The following is a 17,989-nucleotide window of genomic DNA, read 5'->3' as shown; positions in this document are numbered from 1 at the left end:
AGTAACCAAGCAAGGGATAAAGCGGTACTAAATTTATAATCTAGGATAATTTTTGCTTATCCATCATATCAAACGACCCTTGAGGTAGGAGGATAAAAATGCATTGAGAGGAAATGTGGGCTAGCTTTTGTTGAAGTTAGAGCACTTCAATATTTAAAAAGTTTTGAGGCACTTATTCTAGACATACCTATTTATTCCCCAGTAACAAGTCTAGATAACCCGTGAAGTTGTTGGCGTAACTGGTAAAATTGTTGCCATGTGACCAGGAGGTTAGGGGTTCGAGCCGTGGAAATAGCCTCTTGCAAAAATGCAGGGTAAGGCTGTGTACAATAGACCCTTGTGGTCTGATCCTTCCCCGGATCCCGCACATAGCGGCAGCTTAGTGCACCGGGCTGCCCTTTTTAACAAGTCTAGATAACCACTGTCATGTTTCATGTAACTTGTAAGCTTTATATTATCTACTGATTCTTATTTCTCTTCTGGTGTCTTTCTAGGCCGACAAGAGTGGGTTGCTCTAGTGGTGAGCACCCTCCACTTCCAATCAAGAGGTTGTGAGTGAGTCACTCTAAGAGCAAGGTGGGGAGTTTTTGGAGGGAAGGAGCCGAGGGTCTATCGGAAACAGTCCCTCTACCCCAGGGTAGGGGTAAGGTCTGCGTACACACTACCCTCCCTATACCCCACTAATGAGATTATACTGGGTTGTTGTTGTCGTCGTCGTCTTTCTAGGCCAGTAAGTAGTTGTTTCTCTTTGTGGAGACTTGTGAAATGAGAAAATACCTCCTTTACCATATAGACACAAACAAAAAATAGTTTGATATGTCTAAGGAATGTGTGGGTGTTTTTTTTTTTTTTTTTCCAATGGAGCTTAGTTTCTACTTGTCTAATATTTGTTTGAATCTCAAGACACTGAGCTACTATGTCCTAGCTAGAGCCTAGAGGAGACAAATAAAGAATTATCACTGTTGGAGTTGCAAGAAATCCTACTCCAACATGTCTTAATCTTCTTAAATCTTAAAGATAGTGATATAATTTGAAGTTTTTTCTTATTAGTTTCGTTTGATGTGTACATTGCACTATCACCAACAGTGACACAAATGATACAGACATTATCTTTCTAATTTAATACTCCTATTTCATAAAATCAGTTTTAACTAACAGTAGGAGTACTTTGTAAAAACAATGTTTTTCTGATTATTTTTGGTGGGGAAGGGGGTGGGTTGTTAGTGTCATAGATTGCACTGGTAGTGTAAATAGGTCAGACTGTTGCACTAAAAGTATGTAGCCTTACCATTTGAATATTTTGATGAAGTGGATCACCAATGACAACCCTATGGTTCATTTATTAATACTCCAGCTATGAAAGCACTAAAACCATTTTTCATAGGCAAATTCTTTGTTTTCCAGAAGAAAAAAACAAAAGGACAACATATTTGAACAATATTTAGAGCTTCTGCCAAGGAAAAGAAAAATAATATAAGCTAAAGGGAACAACTTCATTTATTTTCCTTTTGTTCCAAATAGGGGGGGGGGGGCTTAATCTGTGTGCTATTTCTCAGGGAGCTCAAGACTTAATCTATTTCAATGTCATTGTTCTTTAAAAAGTTCACGGCCTATTATCATTCTTCTGATCTCACTTGTGCCTGCCCCAATCTCATACAGTTTGGCATCTCGCAGAAGGCGTCCCGTTGGGTATTCATTCACGTAGCCGTTGCCTCCAAGGCACTGAATCGCCTGCACCACACGCACAATCTCGTAAGCACATCAACTTTCCTACTAAACTTTTATAATCGAAAAATTTCCGGGAGCCAAATGACACATGGTTCGAAATTCGGTGGACTACAGGCCGCCCCTCTACCCTATCATCTTTCCTACTAAATGATAGCAGCTTTGTGGCTTTAATTCCATTAACATGTTGGCATTACCATAATAAGCCAAGACAAAAGAAATTTGTGAAGAATCCGCTAGCTGCTGCTAGGGGATTCTTTCAGAAATGACAGTCATTTTCTATGTTCTCAAACTAGTCAGAAATAATAATAGCAAGTCCCGAACTAAAGATGACGCGTGAACACAGACATGCGAAGAAGAATTAATTATCAGAAACGAACAGAAAGGAATAAAGTTTTTCACCTGAAGAGCAACTTGGGTTGCTCTTTCAGCAGCAGTAAGTATAACACCAGCACAATCCTGAACAAATAAAATGTCTCTTTGGTTAAGTTTAGCTTCTTTAAAGTAAGGACACTAAAATTGAACAAGAAGAAGGCAAATGAAAGTTTCCGCTGCAAGGACCTTTGTATTAATATTGCCGCTGTCACATTCCCTTGCAACAGAATAGACATAAGATCTGTTGTGAACAATGAAAAAGAATAAGCACATGATATCATTGATCAGAATCAGTAACGAAAACGATAGAGAAGAAGTATAACAACAAAGAACACCTGACCTTGAAGATTGCAAAGCTGTGTACATGTCAGCAACTTTTCCCTATATTTTCAGGTCAATAGCCCAGATAAGTTTAAGAATTCTGACAGACAAAGAACAGCAATAAAGGTTCATTTGTCCAGAAGGCAGTTAGGAACCTGTATAAATTGAAATTCTCCAATCGGTCGCCCAAATTGTTCTCGCTGTTTAACATAGGGGAGAACAACATCAAGACAGGCTTGCATAAGTCCAACAGGACCAGATGCCAAAACAAGTCTCTCTAGATCGAGCCCCGACATCAGGACATAAACACCTGAAGCAATAGAAAAACTTTTCTAAGAGAGGTAGGAGCAATGGCATCGTCTAGGTGTGTCACTATGATAAAGGATTAAAAAAGAGACGAGGTAAACCAAAAATAACATCAAAGGAAGTCGCTGCAAAAGACGTACAATCTCTCACAAGCTATGCAGACTTACGAAGAACTTAACTAAATACTCACTCCATTTCAATTTATACGATGGTGTTGGACAGGAAGTTTAAGATTTTCATGTTTATATCAGTGTTGTCAAAGGCGAAAAGTGTTAAAAAGCACACAGGTCTATCATGGCTTTAAGCACAAAGTGCAATTAAAGTGTGGGCTTTAGTTAAAAAAGGCGCAACGAAGAAAAAAATAAAAGTATATATGTAATGCAAGAAAAAAACTAACAAGTTCATTCATAATCATTTCCTTAAAAATTAATACTATCTTTTAGCCAATTATATTTATTGTATGTACCACTCTATTCAAGATAGAACTTATTGACAATGAGGCGTGGGCCTTAGAGCTTTGCCTACACTAAAGCGCAGTCTAAGTGAGGGGAAGCGCATACCCTGAGCTTTTTGAGATTCAGGGCTTAAGCACGCCTCAAATGAGCCTTTACCAACACTGGTTTATATATGAATTAAACTAATGCTGGTGGAAGAAAATAGTAAAGTAACAGTTGAAAAGTTCGTTTGATAAAGAAAAATCACATCAAAGTTTAAAATTTGGATAATTTAAGGAACTGAATTCTGGGAAATTGAAGAAGTTGACAGAAATGAAACGGTTTTAAACTTTTTGGAAAATCCCAAAATAGGAGTGTCATATAAATTGAAACAAAAGGAGCAGATGCAAAAGAATCCACATATGCATTACCAGCTAGTTTGGATTAAAGCTCAGTAACGTTGGTTTATACTACTTAAAGGTTTGGCATACGACTGAGTTTTAGTTCTTTAGAGATTTTTTGTATAGAATTTCTATTGTTGGAGAATCCCTAATTGTTTGAAAAAAACAAATTATTAATTATTGGAATAAAAAAGGTCCGGATGGCACAGAATGAATATTGACGATTCATATAGCCAACCAAAACAGTTTAGGATTAGGCTTAGTTAGAGTTGTAGTATTCTGAATTAAATCTCCATATACTTGGCATGCTCTTTCAAAAGTTAAAGAACATCTACCATTTAATCTTAGTGTAAATAAATATGCAGGAGAGGACAAAGAATAACAAACTTTAAAGAGTCCAATAGTAGTCCCGTGTAACTTCCTTGTATTACATACCAATAAGGTACTATGCAATCGATCAAAAAAGCTTTTTCTCTTTAGGGAAAGCAACACTACTTGGTGCAACCAAAATAAAAAGATGAATATATAGTGTGCGAGGTAAAAAAAAGGATATTATCTCAGAAATAGTATAAGTAGGGGTAGTATAGCAGAATAAAGAAAATAGCTGGAATTCAAAACTAGTGACAGCTTAACATAAATCTTTTGAACTTTATCTATACATAAAAATCTAGACAAAAACTTTGTGCAACTCTAAGATTAAGAATTCTTTAGCATAAGCTGTATTTAAAAAATTAGATAATGCTGCACTCTCTTTGCTTGAAATTTTTGTAGCTCATTAGATCACACCCTTCAAGTTTTTACCCTTCTTTTTCAGATTCTCCACTACTTATTCCGTTAGATAAGCTAGTCCCTCTTTTTTCACTTTCGATACCGAAAGTGGAAGTAAGGTGTAATATTAAGGAAGAAATGAGGCAAGATATTTGGGCCAACATAGAAGTTAATTCAGAACTCGTACCTTTTCCTACCTGCCCCAAAACATTTTCTTCAGGGACGAAACAGTTCTCAAACACAAGCTCACATCTACAGGTAAGATTAAAGTTATTAGGCCACCTTCAGTATAGTAACAAAAATATAAATCCAAACAGAGCAACACTTGGGCAAGATGTACATACGTATCACTCCCTCGCATCCCAAGTTTGTCTAATTTCTGGGCCGTAGAGAATCTGTATATTCAGTTAAAGTAGATGATAAGCATGTCCCGAGCTCACTGGGATATCTAGTGTTTTGTTATAATAAATCATGCTTTACTATTCGTCTCATGCAATCATGCAGCTATGAAAAATAAAACAAGAAACAATTAGTATTTTCTCTCCCTTTTTCATTTTCTATCGCAAGTAGTATCAGTACAGGCGGCATACCCTGGCACTCCCTTCTCGATAATGAACGCTGTGATTCCTTTCGAACCAGCTGTTACATCCGTTTTTGCATAAACAACCTGATCCAGAAATAGATTTTCAAAACTGAACCTTTAAATTAAATTGTCGTTCAGAAAAAGACCAGAAATACAAATTCTAGATACACAAAGATAAAACTTAGCCAAAGGATGTGAGAAAAATTGACATATGGCTATTTCTAAAGCCATGTTTTAACAAAAAAGCACATTTTCAGCTATCAATGATATCAGGAAAAATGAACTTGTAAGAGAATCTCACAGACAAACACCATTCACACCTGAAAGTTCAGGTATTTGCCAAAAGAAAACATATAAAGGTAGGTGAACTCGAAAGAGGAGGAGAAATTTTTGTAAAACCAAAGAGTATATAGACTTTGCAGGTGCATCAATAGTATATCTCAAAAGTAACTTTTCAATAGCCAATCTGCTGAGATTGCACATGTGACAAAAGTGATTATGGCATACTGCTAGAAAGAAACCAGACAATCTGTCTTACAAAATTAACAGTCAATAAGCAAATTTAGATGAGTACTTCTATTTAGCTGATCAACAGACAAACCGAATAAATGAGAAAATTATAGATGAAGAGTGCAAGAAAGAGCTCTAGGCATAATAAATAATAATCCAAGGCTGTAAAGAGAAATTCAATTACAGGAACTAAAGTAGTGAATCAAATTCAACTAGAATAAAGGATTGCATGTTGAATGATTCATATAGCACAACGAAAGTAACTACTCTCAGGAAAACAATCTAACTATTTTTATTTTATCCTTCACTTAAATTAACATTTTGAAAGAAAAAAAACATTTATTTCTTTCCACCCTTCCTCGATATAATAAATGAGCTTCTCCAGAAATCAGCCCTTCACCTTCGCAGGAAAAGAGCTTGTTGGTCTTTTCTCTTATTGTCTTTCAACCGTTGATTTTCATATGGTATTATGTTTACGTGTGGTGTATATGACTTCTGCCCATCTTCCATCTTTCTCACCTAATAGATTAGGTATGTCAAATCTAAAATTCAAATTCTTAAGACTATTTTTAGAATGAGGTAATTAAATTACTATTTCTACTAAAACAAATTAAGAACAGTATCCTTTTTTTAATCCATTATATGTGATACAAAAGATAAATTCTCAGGAACTAATGGCAATCAAACAATATAAAGTGAGAAGAAATCTTGACAAAAGGAAGAACTGTAAATAGAGCAGAGGTAGTTACACAAATCAAGAGGGAAGTTATAGAAAGGATAGAATTACTTCAGAAGTCTAAGAAAGCACAAAAATGTAGGAGTTTAGTTAGACAAATTATCTGTAATTAGTTGTTTTTCTGTTGTTGGAGGCCTAAAAGTTTGTGGTCAGATTTAGGTCCTCTATAAGTGTAATCATTTGGTGATGTCAATGGTAATATTCACATTGTTACCAAAAAAAAAAATCAAAAAGTACAACAACAACAACAAACCCAATGTAATCCCATGAGTGGGGTCTGGGTAATAAAATCGAAAAGTAAGGAGATGATATTCAAGAAAAGTACCAGTGTCTGAGCAGTTGGACCATTTGTGCACCACATTTTATTTCCATTCAGAACATAACCACCCTCAACACGATCAGCTTTGCACTTCATGCTAACAACATCTGACCCAGCTGAACCAGGAAATGAAACTATTCAGGGACACTCAACACATAAAAATTCACAAGCCTTTCGCTCTCTCGTAATAGCTGACCACCACTCCACTCAATGAAAAAAGGAAATGGAGATTTAACAACCAAATTAATATGATGACGAGAGACACAAAATGAAAATTGAATTAACAGTATTTGGGGATTCAGGGTAGCTCACTTGGTGAGCTATCCAACCTCCACCATGTAGGTGTGGGTTCAAATCCCCATATGTACCCCCCTTCCCCATGCCCAGTCCCCTTTCTCTTATGTATAACCAAAGTAAAAATAAAATAAAAAGGAATTAACAGTAGTTACCATTAGGTTCACTCATAGCTAGAGCCCCCACATGTTCACCCGTGATTAGCTACATCCAATCAAGTCATAAAAGAGTTAGCCACTATGTCAGCCATTCAGACATTTTATTTTAAAAAGAAGGGATTAAAATTAACTGAACAAGGATATTAAAAATAAAAATAACAAATGTCCCACTTTTCTTGCCCCCTATATTTAAAGCCAAATCCTTGCCAATTAAAAGCCAGAAGAAATTTGGGCTATGTTTGAGCAAACCATAGCTCAACTTGCTCTCCGTATAACTTCTTAAAGAGAATATTAGTAATTTACAAAATCCAACCATATGAATAACCTTCATCTATAACTCGAAGCCTACATCTTTCCTAATATTCTGAGTTATAAATCCATATCAGCTGCTTGCTATAAAAGTCTAGAGCTCATAATTGTAATTTATTGGTATTATACATTTGGTACCACGTGATTTCTGCCATTGATCATTTGAGCTAATCCAGTTCAGAAAATTTCTAGAGAAGACTTATCTAAGTTGTGGATGTTGTTGATGACTTGTAAGAAATAATAGACTAAGTATTTGAATCTTCAGTAAGTCGGTATATTCATACCTAGTTCTTTGTGAATCGAGCTTGTGCCATTACTATGTGAAGTTGTTGAGTGCATAAAACTATGGCCTACCCTGGGCAAATGGAATACTCGCTCCAACAGTCTTTTTTATTTTTTCCTTTTCTTTCTTTCTTTACCTTTTTTCCTGATAAAACATCAACTCCAACAGTTTCAAGTAATCTAGACTGTGGATCCACCATCAAAGATTTGAAGCACGTATGAGATATATTTTGGTGAATCATGATATCCTTAAGGAATACAAAACTAAAGAGGAACTTTCATGAGACTCCAACCATTGTACTAAAAATAGCATGTCTGAACCAATAAATTTAATAGAATTTGTGCAGGGCAGGAGTAGACCGAATGGTAAAACATACATGATATAAAGGAGAGTTTTTAACATGAATAATTTCCTCTTTCAATTATCAGGTGATTTTCTGAAAGAGATGATGTAATTTTTGGTTCATTGAATATGAAGGGTGGTCTATTGAAAGACCACGGATGTAAATCACCTATACTGGAAAAAACAGTAGTTCGCAGGAAATGTAAATATACTACTGTAAACAAAATGTGATGATGGAAGATAACCTTTGGTAGATACTTTTGCTTCTGCTCATGCGATCCATTTCTAACCTACAAAATCATCAGTAATTGTTAAATATGTGGCATGCAACGCAGATAGACCACCTATATATAAAAACACGAGTGGTAAAACAGTTACCAACTGATTAATGCATAGGTTCGTGTGGGCACCATAAGAAAGGCCAACTGACCCTGATGCTCGACTAATCTCTTCCATGGCTATGCAGTGATACAGATAACCAAGGCCAAGTCCTCCATATTCCTCTACACAGACGCAAGGAGCAATCTCAGACATACAACTTTCTCCACTGTCACAAGTTCCAGTATGTAAAGAAATTTATAGCTAAAGGAAGAAGAAAATCTGAAGGTCATAATGCGTAAAATGTTATGAGCAGGAAAAAGAAAGGAAAGAAAACAAAAAGAAAGAGAGCTCTAAAGTGAAAGAAGTCGGGCTACACGGTTACTCATTCCCTACAAATAACTGCTTTCATAAACATATTTTGGACACGGGATGTTAATTTCTTAATTCAAAAGGCAAAGAACAGTATCTCTTGAGCGAAATGAAGCATACTATTAGCTATATGCTTCTGCAACCCAAAGGAAGAGTAGGATAGACTCCTGTCTTTGTTTAACGCAAGTCAACAAATGAAATCAATTCCCACAAGATAACGTCCCTCAGAAGTATGGGCTTCAGCAGAGATAAACAATACCACCAGAAAAAGATATCCTGATTAACGCTTTATTCAAGACATCAGGAGATTCCGATTTCCGCTTCCTCTATGTGAACCTAACTCCTGTTACACATGTTAAGAATATTGAAGTTCATGATCACTAAAACATTATACTCTAATCTGAATTTGAAGCTTCAAATTACATTGGCAACTGATAAAACCCTATTCTCAATCTGTAAAGATCATAGGGCCAGTGATGGAGTGCTAGATTGATCCACAACGAAGCAAACAAAGAAATCGTACAACAGCTTCTTCGTACACATTCACTTGCATTATACTATCTTCAACCAATTTCCACCATGGCAAGTGGCTGAAGCACCCAATTCATAATTAATAAATTAGTAGTTCAGTTCCTAATTGGATGCACGCTAACGAGGATGCCTCATCAATTCAATTCAAGGGCAAATCCATTTCCTAGTCACACGGCTAAACACATATTGGAGTGAAACCTTAAAAGAGGGAGACTAAAGAGCAAAATAAGAGAGACATTGAAAGTTATCATATTTTACATCTTCCCCTTTTTTTAGCTGGAACTACAAATAGGTTACTTTACAAATCCTTTTACTATATGACTGCCTCCATACCAGGTTTCCCTAGAGCAAAGACAGGTTGATCTAGTTATATGAAATAAAAGAACTGACGCGTGACAGCTTCATCCCCAGTTAAGTGAGATTTCCCTTTCGGTATTGGTCCTTGCCATTTCATGGCAAGCTGATCATTTGTGCTGAAGGCAGCGAACATAGTGGTTTCAAACACCATACAAGAGAAAGGCTGGTGGACAATAGACTGATCCAGACTTTCGATAATGTAAGGTATACAAAAGTAAGAGCTGAGATACTGTTTCCAAGTTTGCACGCCCAATTATTAAAGAGTGTAATTGTCAGCTGGTAGTATGTTGATTCACTTGGGGAAAAAGTGTTCAATGAAATAATTTTGTTTAGCCCTATCACAGCTTCGGCTGATATAATGTCCATGCATAAATGTCCATCTTAATGAACAGATTAAGCCCTCCGACAGATAACTGTTTAGCCAGAATATCTCCAATACAGTGTATGTAAGTGCACAAAAAATCAATTAAGATAATATGAAGTATTAAGTTACTTTTTTTATTCTCAGAATCCAGGAAAATAATGCAAGTCAAGAAAGAGTATAAAAGCAAGTACGGCTTTTAACATCAAGAAGGTTACACTATGGTGTCTATATCAGTGTCTGGGTTCTTCTTTAAAATATAGCTCTCTAGAGGAGTGTTAATAGTTTTCTTCTCCGCCCTCTCTTGTCCCTATAATATCACATCAAAATCAATAGAGAGAATATGATCAAAGGCTTACCTGGCACTGTAATACCATGGAGATTAAAATCCCCCATTAGTTTCCACAAATTAACATCCTGATATCGCAAGAAGAATCAAGGTTTAAATATCATTTCTTGTTAATAGAATACTCCTGAGAAAAAGAGCAGATATTGCATGTACCTGAGGGAAATAATTTGTTTTATCTATCTTTTCAGCATGAGGGGCAATATTCTCTTGAGCAAATTGTGCCACGCTTTCTTTAAACTGTAAATTTGCATACGGAAGAATTAGAAAACTGCCATACTGCATTCGAAAAAGATTAAATTCACATGTGATGCAACTAAAACTATTGCCTTAAAGTAATACATATTCTTAACTGGTTTAAGTAAATAGGAAAAGTTTTCAGCAGTGATGTACTAACCGCTGAATTGCACAGGAAAATGCTAAACCAATTTCTAATCCCATTCCCAGACCTCTATAGTGGTTCCAACGAGGGGTGGAACTAGGGGGAGGGAAGGGGGTTCAATTAATCCCCTTCGCGGAAAAATTGTACCACGCAAATAGGGTAAAAATGATTTTTTTTGGTTATATATAAACTATTGAATCCCCTTGATATAAGGAAAGATTCTGGTGTTGTGGCAAAGGGGGTTCAAAAATTACTTTTGGTCATAGGTTCAAATCTTAGGTTTGACATTCTGTATATTTTGAAACCCCTTGGATGAACTTCTGGCTCCACAACTGGTTCCAACTTATCCATGTGACATGAACCCTCCCCCCCCCCCCCCCCAACTGATAGGAGGCGAGATTTTGAACCTACTGCAAGAGGAATGGCTCATTAGCATAGCTTATAGAAATTAGGCCTTTTAGCACCCCTTTTACAGTATATAGGATGAAAGAGCTTTCTTTCATAAAGATTCAGTAAAGTTGCACAATTTCATTGACAATTCAGCAGATTGACTACTGCTGAAGCCATAATGCAGCTTGCACAGAGAATGAACACATAAAATTAGCAATTTATCAATTCCCAGTCTCAGCAGACATCTTTCAAGAATCATCCAAAACCTTGATAACACCTTTCACAAATAATTCATATTTTAGGGTTATAAAAAAATCAGATTATAGAGCATCACATATGACTATGTGAACCAGCGGCGGGGACACATGCAATCAAGGGTATTCGATTGAAATCCCCTTTGCCGAAAAGTAATACTGCATAAATGGAGTAAAAACATTTTTTTATACATAAATAGAATTTCGAATCCCCTTAATATAAGAGAAATACATATTTAAATTCCAGGTGCCGCATTTTTTATTCTTTTTGAATCCTCTTGTCAGAATTCATGGCTCCTTCACTGATGCAAACCAAGAGTGACAGAGATCAAAGACAAAAAGCAATTCAATCAAAATTGCTACAGAAGGGGCCCACAAAAGGGAGAGAAAATCAGAAAGAAGAGTGTAAAGGTAAATGGGTCTTCATTAAAATTTAAAACAAGACTACCCATTCAGCATTAAATCATTAATTACCTAAACCAAATACTTACATAGAGTCATACACAAATCACAGAGCCTGGAATTACCAACCCAGTTGTAAAAACCATAAATAGGCAACTATATTTATAATCAAAAAAGAGAAATTGTACTATATTAATGGCTAGCCTAATTTCTTCAGGCCCGAACACCACCATCATATAAAAAAGGAAAAAAAATATAGAGGAGATTAAAGCACAGTTGATAGGCAACTATAATTACATGCAAAGTAATTGTAACTTCATTAATAGATAAATGGGTTAGGACCTGTTTTTGTGTATCATCGAAGAGTAATGAAGTAGAAAACGCAGCAAGCTGTTGCTGCTTTTTGGTTCTGCACAAAGCAGATGTCAAAGACCTCGCCGCAAACAATTTATGCATATCTTTTATTTATGTGTATGTATTGTCACACAGTTTCTTGAAAATGGAGAACAATTGGAAAAAAGATGACTAAATGATGCTTATTTATAGTTCCAGATTATGTGTACTTGACAAAAGAAAAACTATGGTGGTTGGACTATCCAAATTGTGGACGCAACTGCAATTATGCAAATTCTGGTAAGATATACATTAGAGTTGGGGCCTTTCTTTGTCCCTAAAAAGGTACTAATTAATTTCACTAGGACTTTTAAGAGGCCGTGTTTTTTTGAATTTAGGTGTTTGATTTAGAGTTAGTCAGAAATTATTTAGTGAATAATAATATGCTTTGACTCTAAGACTAAATTATTTGGGCAATTCGGTGTTCGGGAAGGGCCGCACCCAATAGAGTGATGTTGATAGACTACATAATATAAGCATTAGTGAATGTTTTCACGGCTCGAACCCGTAACGTATAGGTCACACAGATGACTTTACCGTTTGTTCCTAGACTCCCTTCTAAGCATAAAATATTTAAACATGAAAAATAATATACTAATAAGAATTATTATGTAATTTTTTAGACTTTAGATGTTTGATTTAGAGTTACGTAGATAGGAATTGTTTATATAGTGAATAATAATATACTTTGACTCCAATAAAAAATTATTCTTTTTTAGATATTACGAGGTTGTTTAATTTAAGCATAAATATTTATACAGGAAAAGTAATATACTAATAAGAATTATTATGTAATTTTTTAGACTTTAGGTGTTTGATTTAGAGTTAGGTAGACAGAAATTGTTTATATAGTGAATAATAATATACTTTGACTCTAATAACAGATCGTTCTTCTTTTTTTTTTTTTAACTTTTCGAGGTTGTTAAGCATAAACTATTTATACAACAAAATTAATATACTAGTAAAAATTATTATGCATTTTTTTAGACTTAAGGTGTTTGATTTAGAGTTAGACAGATAGGAATTGTTTATATAGTGAATAATAATATATTTTGACTTTGATCAAGAGATCGTTCTTTTTTTTTAAAAATTTACGAGGTCGTTTGATTTAGGTTGAAATTATTTATATAGAGTAAATAATTTACTAGTAAAAATTATTATGTAATTATTTAAACTTTAGGTATTTTATTTGGACTTAGGTAGATTGGATTTGTTTAATACTGAATAATAATATATTTGACTTTGATTAAGAGATCGTTTTTTAGACTTTATGAGGTCGTTTGATTTAGGCAGAAATTTTTATACACAAAAAATAATATACTAGCAAGACTTATTATGTAATAAATAATAATGAAAGATTATACATGAATTATTATGTAGCATATTATGTTTAGAAACTCATCTTGATGTATTGCTAAAACGAGATATTCTTTCTTACCTTCTATTCATAATAAATAATACATATATTATTGTATAAGTTATTACGAAATTAACAACATTATTTTAGATAATAATCCTACTATTAATTATACACTATTTTACACCGAATGTCAATATATTATTTTATAAGTAATAAGGAATAATATACAATTTTACACTAAAGATTAAATTATTGGGAATACTACAAGATAAACATCTGACTAGATGCAGATAGACACGTGAGCTGGTAAAATCTCCATTCCAACTTCCTAGTATGAGGATGTTCGCGTTTTTAATGGAAGATGCTAAGATTATTATATTAATTGCCCCATAAGGATACAGAATTGATTAAGGTTTAAAAAATGTGCTATTTTTGTTTTAGCTTATATGACAGAATTTAACTAGGTACGAAATTAAATTTGTCATACTATTTTAATGATTATAAAAATATATCATTAAGCATGAAATAAAGAACTAAAATTAATTTATTTCTAAACGTTGTACGATAGCATTCTCTTTTGCCAAATGAAATTAATTAGCAAATAGTGCCAATCGGAGAGAGAAATATCTATTATTTTTTTGTTAAATATTGTAGGCATATAAAGCTTGTATGAATTAAGTTCATAAATTAATTTGAATTATATTTTAAATTCAAGATATATTAGTCTAAAAAAATTTATTGGTTAATATAATTGGATTAATTATTCAAATCCAATAAATATGGATTTAATAAATAAGTCAAATTTAATTGGGCTACAAATGATAAGTCCACTTCATTAAGCCCAACATGTCTTCTTCCTATAGGCCCAGTTTGGTGCCACGTGTCAAATGACGTGGCACGCCAAGTCAAACAAAAGAACCAATAGGTTCGCGCCACGTGTCAACATGACAAGGCATGCAAAGCCAAATCAAAAGGCCAATGAAATCACGCCACGTGTGCAAGTGACATGTTCTGGCCAATCAAATGCGGCCATGTCACGCTTCAATTTGATTGGCCGGAAAGAGTTTGTTCTTACATAACTCTTCCCTCCCACAATTATAAATAGAGGTCTTCATAACCCAGAAAAGACACCAGAAGTTATAACAAGAAGAAAGAGACAGCTCGTGGATCAAACGCCGCAGATTTCTCTAAAAGCTACAAGTATGCAAGTGTTCTAAGGATTAAAAGATCGAGACGAAGATTCAAGAACAAGCTGCAAGCTCTTGGATTAAAAATACGTCAAGATCAAGCACTTGGATTAAAATAAAATAAAATTCAAGATTAAATTCGAAGGCTCTTTTATTTACTATTGGAAAGAAGAATCAGAGGATTCATAAAGATTGTACACTCATATTATTTGAAATAAAATACTATAATTGTTGCAATATTTTTCGGTCTTGATTTTTATTTTCTTGATGCAATTTTATTGTCTACAAATTCTGGCACGCCCAGTGGACAATCTCTACCTCTCATCTCAACTTTTCAATCACCAAAGTTCACGAACGTCGAAATGGCTTCAAAGAAAATCAACTCCAGATCAACATCCACTAAGGCTGCTAACTCTAGGTTTTGTGCTGATGTGGAAAACATCCTCGATGTTACCTTTGGAAGCTTCAGACCAGTTACGAGGAGCAAAGCAAGCTCTTCAGGACAACAAGTAATCCAAGTGTCGTCCGCACCAACCCCTGTTTTTGGATCTTCATCCTCAAAAGGAGCAAGATCCTCCACGAACGCACCTGAAGGAGGAAGCAATGTTGCTGAAAAGATTAAGAAAACTCTTGCTCTGCTTGATCTCTCCGGATCCAAGAACTTTGATGTGAAGGAAGATGATGATATTTTAAGCTGTGGTTCCTCTCTACTTACACCGCATAACGTGAGCCTATCGAGAATCAATATGTGTGATAATCTGTGCTACTCTCCATCAGCCACAACAATCATGCAAGCCATGGTGACAAACGCTTCATTTGTGGAGGAGCAGTTGGAAAACTTGATGGAAGCAATCGTTGGCTTGACCAAGTGCATGCAAAATCAAGATTCTAGAATTGATAAGTTAACAGATAGGGTGGGAATCTTGATAGAAAAAGAACCCACCCATGCACCTGACAAGCTCCCAGAAGTTCTAGAGAGTGATTTTCCCCCAAGACAAGTTGCATCTGCTAAGGCTATCTCTGTCTCATCTGAAGGGATGATTCCAATCGATCAATTGAAGGAGTTCAATGAAGGAACTATTAAAAATAAGTATGAAGTTGCTACCAAGTCCTCTCTTACATACGCAAAGCCGTATACTACAAGGATCGATATGTTGAAGATGCCTGCTGGCTATCAACCTCCAAAGTTTCAACGGTTTGATGGTAAAGGTAATCCAAAACAACATGTGGCGCACTTCGTTGAGACGTGCAACAATGCTGGGACTTATGGAGATTACCTTGTCAAGCAGTTTGTCCGCTCGCTAACAGGAAATGCTTTTGGTTGATATACAGACCTCGAGGCGGGATCTATTGATAGCTGGGATCAACTAGAGTAAGAGTTCCTCAATCGCTTTTATAGCACAATGCGCATTGTAAGCATGGTGGAACTTACAAATACTCGCCAACGGAAGGGTGAACCAGTTATCGACTTTATCAATCGTTAGAGGAATGCAAGCCTCAACTGCAAAGACATGCTTAGTGAAGCTTCTGGCATAGAGATGTGCATCCAAGGCATGCATTTGGGACTGCGCTACATCTTGCAAGGTATCAAGCCTAGCACATTCGAAGAACTTGCAACTCGTGCCCATAACATGGAATTAAGCATGGCCTCTGCTGGAAATAAAAGGCTGCCCATCTATAAGCCTTGCAAGGGGAACAACAAGCAAGAAGTCAGAAAATGGAGCAAGTTCTTACCCAAGTCTGAAAGCAAAGAAGCTATGAATGTGAATACATCACCTGCGAAGTTCACGACGAAGGTGAGCAAGAAGCAGAATATGAAATCCACTTCTTTTCAAGATAAGCCAAGTAGAAATTTGACTCCAAAAGGAATGCAAGATAAGGAGTACCCATTTGTGGATTCTGATGTGCCCGCAATTTTTGAAGATCTCTTCGAGTTAAATCTCATTGAGCTTCCGAAAATGAAGCATCCAAATGAAGCTGGGAAAACGAATGACCCAAATTACTGCAAATACCATCGATTTGTAAGCCACTCTCTGGAGAAGTGCTTTGTCTTCAAGGACAAGTTATGGACTTGACTCGTGAAAAGAAGATCGTGCTTGAAGATGAGAAAGCAAGCACAAACCAAGTCTCTATCACCTTTGGCTCATTCAGTCCAGATGAATTATGTAATTTTAAAAAAAGTAAAAATGAAGAATTATTGGAGAACATTAAAGTTGAAGTTGATCATCCTGATGATGATAAAGGTTGAATGTTGGTGACTCGTCGTAGACGCCACAAAAGGAGCCTACGTAAAGAATCGATAGAACAACCAACAAGGAAAATGATGGTAAAAATAACAAGAAAATGGAATCCCGTTAAGCATTTGAAAAAGGCAAAAGTGGAGGTTTACCACCCTCAAAAGCCACGACATCCAGTGAACTTGGAGGAGTTCTTACCAAGTTGGTTCCGCATGAAGATTTCCCATTATGGTATTGAGGCCTCTTGTTGCAATGCTGATAAAAGGGAAGAAAATAGTGATGACCTATTGTTGGCACAGTATTCAAAAAAGCTCATCGAGTCTATTCCTCAAGAAGTTAATTCTTACGATAAAAAAGTTAAGTTCACAAATGATGATCTTCTACTAGGTGACACTACTCATAACCGACCGATGTACCTGGTTGGCTATATGCGCGATGAAAGGGTAAATCGAATTTTAGTTGATGGAGGATCCTTAGTGAACATCTTTCCAATTCGTACTATGAAAGAACTTGGTATCCCTATGAACGAACTTTTGAAAAGTCATGTCATGATTCAAGGATTCAACTGAACCAAGGGGGGCAAAGAGCCATAGGTGCGATCAGGTTGGGAATCACCATTGAAGATATGCAATTAAGTGCATGGCTGCATATGATCAATACAAAGACTTCATATAATGTCTTTCTTGGAAGGCCTTGGATACATAAGAATAAAGTGGTTCCATCTACCTACCATCAATGTTTGAAGTACTACGAGGGAGGAGTCGAGAAGAAGATAGTTGTTGATGACGAGCCATTCACCGAGGCTGAATCACACTTTACCGATGAAAAGTTCTACCTAAAGAACTGCATTGTGAAAGAGCTAAAAGTTGATGATGTCATGAATGGCAAGAATGATGCTTCCACAATTAAGAGAGCTGAGGTGGTTGCCGACAAAGCCAAAGATGTTGCTGAGGAGGTGTACCCTAGCTCAAATAAATCTCATAAAGGGAACATTGTGTCTCACGGTGAGAAAGTAACTCCTGTGTTTTGCTATGTACCTAAAAAGAAGAAAGATGATGAAGAATAGGCCAACCTCCAAACCAATATGCTAAGGAAGTTAACTCTTCCGATCAAACGAATTGAGGCAGTAAAGTTGCCCTCAACGCTACTTACAGGGTTTGTGGCCCAAAATCCTTCGCAGAATGTGGCACTCCCTACGAAGCGTACAAATGAAGGCTTTGATCCTAATGCTTACA

The 17,989-nt window shown here is 35.8% G+C and overlaps 1 protein-coding gene across 1 annotated transcript; it reads right to left on the bottom strand.

Moving 5' to 3' along the window:
• Positions 1 to 1,357: 1,357 nt before the first annotated feature.
• LOC104111776 (isovaleryl-CoA dehydrogenase, mitochondrial) lies at positions 1,358 to 12,188 on the bottom strand. Its single transcript, XM_009621544.4, has 15 exons — positions 11,920 to 12,188; positions 10,306 to 10,389; positions 10,163 to 10,220; positions 8,243 to 8,367; positions 8,110 to 8,154; positions 6,928 to 6,976; positions 6,485 to 6,594; positions 4,921 to 4,997; positions 4,675 to 4,725; positions 4,518 to 4,582; positions 2,577 to 2,731; positions 2,441 to 2,481; positions 2,287 to 2,341; positions 2,128 to 2,184; positions 1,358 to 1,731 (listed from the first exon to the last, which is right to left on the bottom strand). The coding sequence occupies exons 1-15, from the start codon at positions 12,031 to 12,033 to the stop codon at positions 1,585 to 1,587; spliced, it is 1,233 nt and encodes a 410-aa protein (XP_009619839.1). The 5' UTR covers positions 12,034 to 12,188; the 3' UTR covers positions 1,358 to 1,584.
• Positions 12,189 to 17,989: the final 5,801 nt, after the last annotated feature.

The sequence above is a fragment of the Nicotiana tomentosiformis genome, chromosome 11 (genome assembly GCF_000390325.3).
Source record: "Nicotiana tomentosiformis chromosome 11, ASM39032v3, whole genome shotgun sequence".
Lineage (NCBI taxonomy): Eukaryota > Viridiplantae > Streptophyta > Magnoliopsida > Solanales > Solanaceae > Nicotiana > Nicotiana tomentosiformis.
The sequence above is the reverse complement of the archived record's forward strand: the minus strand, read 5'-3'. Positions and strand labels throughout refer to the sequence as shown.